Raw genomic sequence first — 8,219 nt, 5'->3', positions numbered from 1 at the left:
GCATACTCAGCACCTCCGTGAAAGTACAAATTTAAGGATGTACGATGGGCCAGACAAAGAATCTAGTCTAGCTCTGTGGTTGCTGTTCTGTAAACTGATTTTAGCACTGCAGTCCCTTCTGCTCCTAACAGATAAATAGACCTTCTACTGCTAGGCAGAACCGAAGCCAAACATAGTTTTCCAAACCTATATCAATTCTCCCCTAAAGCCTGCGCCCTGCTCCACCGCTCGGCAACGAGATGCACAAAGAGCAAAGGCGGTAACAAAGCACAACCCGGCTAATTAGGTCAGAGCCGAGCCCTGTGCGGATGCGACCACTGCAGCCCTCTTCCTTCTTCTTCTTTTCCTTCTCCTTCTCCTACTCGGGAGTGTGGAAGCCCCCCTCTCCCCGCCGGGCTCCGCGGCTTTTCCCGGCGCTACAGCAGCCCTTCAGCCGATCCGCCGCTCGCTGCCTGCCTCCGACACGTCCCCCTCTTCCCGCGGGAGCTGCCCGGCCGCCGAGCCGGAGCCGGGGCTCTCACCGAGGACGCCGAGAGGGGCTATAAGCACCGCCCCTCGCCCCCTCTCTCCTCCTTTCTCCCTCCCTCCCTGCCTCCCGCCTCCCTCCCTCCGCCAGCCCTGCCCCGCCGCCTGGCACCGCCGCCGCCGCGCCCGCCCCGAGCGCTGCCCGCGCCGCCGCTCCGCCAGCCGCCCCGCCGCTGCTGCCGCTCGGCCCCGGCCGGGCGGGGACTTGGCAGGAACTCCCAGGGAGAGAGCTAGAGTGCCTGCCCCCCGCTGCCGCCGCTCCGCTGTGGCTTTTGGGTGGAGGAGAAGGAAGGTCTAGGCTCGGCCGAGAAGCAGCAGCTGCCGCCGGAGAGGAAGACAGGAGGTAGAGACGACAGACGGCTGGAGCCCCCCAAAGTGCCCCCCCCCCATCCCTGCACTGCAGGATACATTTCCAGCTTCATGGGCAAAGTGTGGAAACAGCAGATGTACCCCCAGTACACCACCTACTACTACCCCCAGTATCTGCAGGCGAAGGTAGGGTACGGCACGCCGGGCGGCGCGGTGCGGCGGGTCTGAGGCTGGCCCCACTCCCGGGGGGCTGGCCAGGGCCCAGCCCGGACAGGGGCTCCGCGACGCCGAACACGGCTCGGGCAAAGTGGTCAGGTTGCACCAGAGGACGGAGACAGGAAAGAGCCGGCAGCCTCTTCTGCTGCCCGCCGCCCCGGGAGCCTCCGGGCCGCCCGCAGCTGCCGAGCTGCCCCCTGGACTCCCACCCATTCCCTTCGCTCCCGTCCGTGCTGTCTCCGACCTGTCTCCTTTCCTCTCGCCTTCCCCCTCCCTCCGGCGGTCCCTCCTCTTCCCCGGGGCTCTCGGCGTGTCTCCTCCTTCCCAACTGTGTCCCCGGCCACCCCGCTGCACGGCGAAGCTCTGCGGAGCCCGCGGGGCCCCGTTCCTGCCTCCTTCACCTGGCGCAGCCTCCTTGCAGGCAGGGAAGCGACCCAAACTTTAGCCGGCGGGGCCCAAACTGGGGTTCTCCGCTGTCGGTAGCTGCGCTATGGGCTGGGGCGGGAGTGCCTTGATATTGTGGGGGTGTCAGGGAGTGCTGAATACTGTGCTGGGGATGGCCGTAATTCCACTTAAATACGGAGGCTGAGGAGGCTGCTGGACTCGGATGGATCCTCATTGTCTGTGGAGCTGGCCCTTTATGAGCCTCCACCTCGCAGTTTACAAACTGTATTATAAATGGATTAGTGGTCCTACTGCTGATGGTTAATGTTGTCCACGGGTAGATGTTTGCAGGAAAATTGGTGTTAGTAGTTGATGTGGTTCGCCGCTTTTTTTTTTTTTTCCACTTTCTTTTTTTTCCGTTTTTTTTTTTTTTTTTCCTTTCCCCTTCAAGTCTGTAAGGGCAGCCAACCCCACTGCTCTGGAAGCATCATGCTGCAAACTGGCAGATGCAGAGGTGGTTGCATCAGCTGTGTGGAACATTTAGCATAAGCTTCTCCAAACACCAGTGTCACTCCCTACAAATCAAAACAGACCCATATGAGGTTTCACTGTGAACTTTTTAAGAGGCTATAACTGTGATGTGTATGGGGGGTTTTGGTGGGGTTTTTGTTTGGTGTGGGTTTGTTTTGTTTTTTTTTTTCTTCCCCCATAGAAGTGTCCAGCCTGTGGTGTGGAAATGACAGGACAAGAATTCCCTTCTCTTTATCTGCACGCTTGATAGGCTCTTCTTACTATTGTGTTCTGTATTAATGTATTTTGAAATGTAATTTATACTGCTTGGCTGAAAAGTAAGTCAGTTCGATAGTCATGAGATTTTGCGAGTCAGCAACAAGGAGGCTTTGAAATGTGCTTTCATATGTAGAGAAATTGATAGAAATATGATGGTCTGTAGGTGATTTGATATAACTAATCTCTTGAATGTAATAATTGACATCAGTCTAAATAGTACAGTCGGTAACCATTTAAAGACTTAAAGACTGTGCTGCAGAGTAATCCCTTCTGTTGTTTCAATATGTATTTTGCATGCATTATTTTAAAGAAAGGTAGGCTGCCTAAAGGACAGCATGAATGACTGTATAAATATTCTCAAATGAAAAGATATCTTTGATAAAAAACTTTTACCTTCATGATTTTGTGGCATTAGTAAGATAGGAACTGAGTACATAACATTGAATATATATAAAGCAATGTCACGTTTTTTTTTTTGACCTGTAAGTAATTGAAGAGGGAGATAAACTGTAATAGCTTACTGTAGTTATTTGAGTATGACCCTAGAAATCCATGATACTCTGAGAAAGCTTGATGGACCATCTTTTGAAACTGTTTCCTGTGCAGATAATTTATTATTGATTTGCATTACAGTCAGTGACATCTTCAAAACATCTTTGCAATAAAATTATACAGCCTGAAATTACATTATCGTGTTTCAGCAGAGAAAACACACAGCCATTTGACCTACACACATGAATTCAAATATCTGGGATGCAGTGTAAGTTTCCTAGTTTTAAAGATCTTGATTTTCTGAAAGAAATAAGAGAAAAAAGTGTCTCCTTGGTCTGTATAAAAGGATCAGTTACTAGAAGTTTTGGTATTCAAATATGCAGAAATGTAACCAATCTTGTCACTATGGTTCCTCTCTGAACATGTTGAAAAATTAATTTCTTCATAGTTTCCTCTGTTCTATTTTTTGGGCCCTAAAATAAGCTGTTGTCCAGTACATGAACTGTTTCAGTAATTCTTGAGAAACCTTTGTTTTTTAATAAAGATTATTATAATAGAATTGAATAACCTTTGCTGAATGGATGATGAGTGAAAGTACTGCTGGGGGTGGTAAGAGATTTTGAAACTAGAAGTTTTGCTTCTCATCTTATCCTTATTTAAGTATGATGTAAAATCTTCTGACTAATAAACTACAAGTTGATAATTAGGAGAATTTCTTTAAGATGGCTTTTTTATAGAGATCTCAAAAATACTCATTAGAAATTGCATGCATTCCTAATAGCTCTTTAGGTTGAAATGTTGATGTGGTCAGCTATTTTAATTGCTACAAAAATACACCCTAGATTTTAAAGACAGATTTTGTGTTTCTCTGTTGTGATCTTCACAGTCTTACTCATGAAGTATTCAAGCTGGTTCAGTCATATGTTCTGGGAGGAAATAAAAACATTTGCTGTGATTCAGCACCTCTCTTCCGCCAATCTTAGGGAGTTCAGCATGAACAGAGATTAGAGAAACCATGGACTTAAATGAAATTAACAAGATAAATATTAGAAGAAGGTGTAAAGCTTTTAAAATGAAAATCCATTATGGCAATGAAAATAGTTTGAACTGGTTTCAAGTTCAAGCACGCAAAACTTGGTTTATTGGGACTGCCATGGTTTTACTCTGGCAAATGATGTGTTTGACTTATCTGTTCATTTTCTGTGTCTTCTAATCAATGTGCCTTCTAGGATACATTGCAGCATTGGGTGGCATGTCAGAGAGCATAAAAATGTTTTCAGAGTTCAATGGATGTTTCTAAAGGTTCAGATACTTTAGCAATATTTCTGAAACATTGCTTTTTAAATTTCAGCTCAATTGTATTTTTTCCTTACTTAATATTTTATTTGTAATGAAGGGATTATGTATTTCAACATTTGAGAAAATTACGTTTATTAAGATTGTAGATGTTTTACTTTATACTTAAAGGCCTCTCTGACCAGGAGAAAATCTTCCTGTGCTTTGGAAAGAATTGCAACATAGAAGAAGACAGAATGCACATAAACAAACGAAAATGTATATATACATCTCTAGGCCATAATCTGCTTTGGTCAAGTGGGAAATAAAAGTGAATTTGTTTTGTTTTCCTTTACCTAAATATCAAATGGAATTCAGGGACACGATGCACACAGTGAGATACAAATAAATTGTGATAACTGGCAGTATTAGTGTTTTTTCCTTGGACAACAATGCAATAGTCTGACTATTTTCACTGGTAGGTTTCTGTATGATAAAGAACATTTCTTTGTATAAGAGAGAGTAAGTAGAAAACAGCAACATTTCCCATAGATAACATGGTTTATTTAAAGTGCAAACATTTAATAATCATAGATAATATTTATGTGACACTTGCATTCTATTTATTTTGTGTAATATTAAGAAACAATAAATAGAAGAAATGAAGTCTTGTTAATCTTGCTAAGTTACCTTAGTGTGAGCATATAAATGTATAAACTTATATACACATATACATCTTCAAAAATAGTGCCCTTGGACCTATGAAAAGAACTAATATTTCTAGAAGTTTGTGTAGGTTTGTAGGCAGTACTGTAGATTGGTGTAAACTTGTAGTGAGCAGGCACATTCTGCCATATCAAAAACTTATTTTCCTTCTCTTGACAGCAAACTTTAGAATGGTAACATTTAATTTTTAGACAAGCCTGTTGGTGGCAGAGTAAGTAGGGAGTCATTAAACAGGGAACTTCCTGTAGTGTTAAACAAACCAGATATGAACCTTTCTTATTAGGAGACACTGGATAATCCACAGTTTAGTGTCAGTGTTTGAAGTTAATAGACTGATGTAGAAACTTCTGGTTAAGATGCTTCTAAAGCAGAAGTGGTAGGACCATCTAATAATGTTTTACTGCTAATTAAAGCCTTACTCACCACATTCTGTTCCAAGCACAGGTCTGTCACCCTTTAAAAATTTTACTAGCTTCTGAGTTAATTTTAATCAGCATAAATGGTTACTAATTTTAGTTATATTTATTTCATAGGCACTGTGATTGTGAAATCTTTACACAATAAAAGACAAATTGGCAGTAACAGAGTATGCATGCCTATGATTATAGGTTTGGATAGAAATAATCCACTTCTTATTGTGGGAAGTTGTATTAATTTTCCATAATTGTGATCTCTCTGGTTCTTTACTGGGCTTAAAAGACCATTAAAAAAACAAAACAAACAAACAAAAAAAGCACAGGTTAGCTTCAGGCAAACTGTTTCCACAGTTACCTGATCCTGTTAGTGTCCTTTGCCTCTAGAATGTGTTCTCTCCTATTCCAGCCAAGCTGGGATTTTATTGTGTAGCTATCCAAAAACTCATTTAGAAAGGGTAGCACGTTGTATAAAGGAAAGAAGTATAAAATCTACCATTCTTAAGAAAAACTTGAGAGTGCTCATGGTAAGGTGATCCTTCCAGCTGTATAAAATAATCTCAGTTTATGTTAAATAGGGAGAGATGAGAAGTGTTCTATAGAAAGAGCATTTTATCTTCTTCCATACATCCCAGTCCGAAGATGGGAATGCCTGTTTGCATCATCAGACAAGCCAGTGACTTTTTGTCACTGGTCACAATGATTGTTTTATGTAAATGTTCCAGCTGGCTTATTTTGTGGGGGGCATCTCTGTCCTTGTCCCAGTAATAGCTCCTTTTAAGTTTTGAACTTTAGTCCAGGTGACTTCCTGTGAGCTAGAAATATGTCCTGAGAAAGTATTTCTTGAAACTGTTGCTAGAATATGTATATGCAGAAGCTGAAACCTTTCTAGAAATGGATCAAGTAAAGTTCATACAAAGCCCTACAAATGTTTGTCCTCCTTGCCTTAAATTACTTCAGTTTTGAATTATTCTGTACCAGTGCCTCTCTTGAGAAGCAATATCAGATTATCCCCATGGGCAGTTATGCACTGAAGCAGGGTGTAACCAAATAAGTTTTAAAAAGTGACTTTAGGAAGGTTTAAACCTAGGTATTCTGCACTGGGAGCACTGCATTGTTTGGAGGAGTCAAGAAGGATGTATGTTAATGTATAGTGTATGTTAATGTACATGATTCTAACTAAATAAGTGATAAAGGTACATGAAATGTAGAAACAGTTCACAATTTCATTATCTTGAAGTCAACATGAATTTTGCCTTTGATTTCAGATGACCAACATTTTATTTACTAGAAATTTGATTCCTGCATGACCAACTATACTTAATTTTGAGGTGATTTGCAATGATATGATACTTGTAAACTTCACTGTGGATGAGCAAGTGAGGCAGTGCAACAAACATTCTGTGATGGAAGTTGTAATCAAGGAGAAGTAGCAATGACATCCATAAATTGTACCAATTTTGTATTTTTTTCTAGAGAATTTTAAAAAAAGACTTTAAAAAGCCAGAACTTCCCTCCCTTAATCCAACCTCCTTAGAGAGGGGAATGGTATAAATATACATGCATTGCAGACTGAATTTGCAAATGACAAAGTGAAAAATACTCTCCCCCCCAGTCATTAATGGTACAAACAGCAGGTTTATTTATACTAGCTTTGCAATTTCTAGAAGTTTGAGACTAAACTCATCCCTAGAGTACATTGTGCTTGGGGCTTAATTCGATACTTCTTGATTTGCTTTATTCAACAAATGTTAACAAAATCTTTGTCCCTCTCCTTGATTCAGTAGCAACTTTACTGCTGACGTTTGAATCAGATCTGAAGTCTGATATTCTTATGGGACTGACTTTTACAGGAAAGTGATACAATATATGACTTGGAAAAGGCTTGAAAAATTTATTCAGAGCTGTTTTCCTTTTGTGTTTGATTGTTAACTCCCCCAAGGCACTGGGTATGTTCCAAAACAGTATCTATGAAGTTCATATCCAGCAGGTAGGCAACAGCTGTAAGAGACCAGAATTACACAATATGTCTGCTTTGCAGGAGTGTATTTCCTAGCTTTACGCTCAACACAGGATCCCAAGGCAGTCATGAAAGGTGTGCAATAAGTTTGTGAGGAGAGAAGTTAATTTTCTTTGAATAAAATAGCTCTTTAAAGTATGGTTTTTTTTTTCACAACTCAACCGTTACTATTGGTAATGCTGTAGTTTTTTCTCATTACTTTTAAACTAGAGTTGAGCATGCTGTTTAGATTCTTAACCTAATTTTTAAAGGGAACTCTGTACTTTAAAACACTTTGCTTCTATTTAGAGCATAAAACTTGAGGTCTCATTCTCAAAGATGAAATTTGCTGAGACTAAATTTCTAAGCTTCTACTTAGTATTTAAGGAACAAAAAAAAGAAAAGCAAAAATACTTGTTTTCTGATACAGTGTAGTAAGGCATTAGTTTCTAAATCTATTTTTCTGTAAAACAGTACTTTTCAGAAATGTATCTATGTCAAAAAGCCACCTTGAACACAATTCTTAACTGCATTAAAGCCCAAGCAGCAGTTTGAGCTGTCAGTGTTGATAGCCCATGCATCACTCTTACTCAGAAAGGTAATTGATGCTACTAATCCAGTGATCCTAATGAAGAATACTTTATTGTGATAGCAGTAATGAAGTTGGAACAAAGGCACAGTCATAAAGTGGAAGATAGCTCAGTACAGTTACATATTTCTGTTTCAGTCCTCCAAGTAGTGATAATCAAGAGCAAACAATGATTTAATTTTTTTCATTATATTGTTCTTTTGGTTTGAGGAGTAGTCCTTTGAAGATTAATGCTCAGATTTAACAAAAAATGCATATTCTATACTAATTTTTGTTGTATTGACTTTCTACAGCCTGTGCAAAGTAATGATCACATTTATTTCTACCAGAAAGTCATCTACTTAGTTAAAGAAATGAATAAGTAATTTCAATCAAAACAAAACAACAGATTCACAACAGGCACACAACAGATTCAGGTCATATTTACTGTATCTAATAGGTGATAATCGTTATCTGACTTCATGTGTTTTCTTAATATTCCTCAGCTGAAAATACTAAGACC

The 8,219-nt window shown here is 40.6% G+C and overlaps 1 protein-coding gene across 2 annotated transcripts in view; it reads left to right on the top strand.

Annotated features, from left to right (window-relative positions):
* The first annotated feature begins 669 nt into the window (after positions 1–669).
* Positions 670–8,219, top strand: part of RBMS1 (RNA binding motif single stranded interacting protein 1) — a 142,539-nt gene continuing 134,989 nt past the window's right edge. For both annotated transcript variants that reach the window (XM_030454233.1, XM_030454231.1), the window contains exon 1: positions 670–1,020. In XM_030454233.1, the coding sequence (XP_030310093.1) occupies positions 946–1,020 (75 nt within the window). In that variant the 5' untranslated portion in view covers positions 670–945. The remainder of the gene's footprint in view (positions 1,021–8,219) is intronic.

The sequence above is a fragment of the Calypte anna genome, chromosome 7 (genome assembly GCF_003957555.1).
Source record: "Calypte anna isolate BGI_N300 chromosome 7, bCalAnn1_v1.p, whole genome shotgun sequence".
Classification (NCBI taxonomy): Eukaryota; Metazoa; Chordata; class Aves; order Apodiformes; family Trochilidae; genus Calypte; species Calypte anna.
The sequence above is the reverse complement of the archived record's forward strand: the minus strand, read 5'-3'. Positions and strand labels throughout refer to the sequence as shown.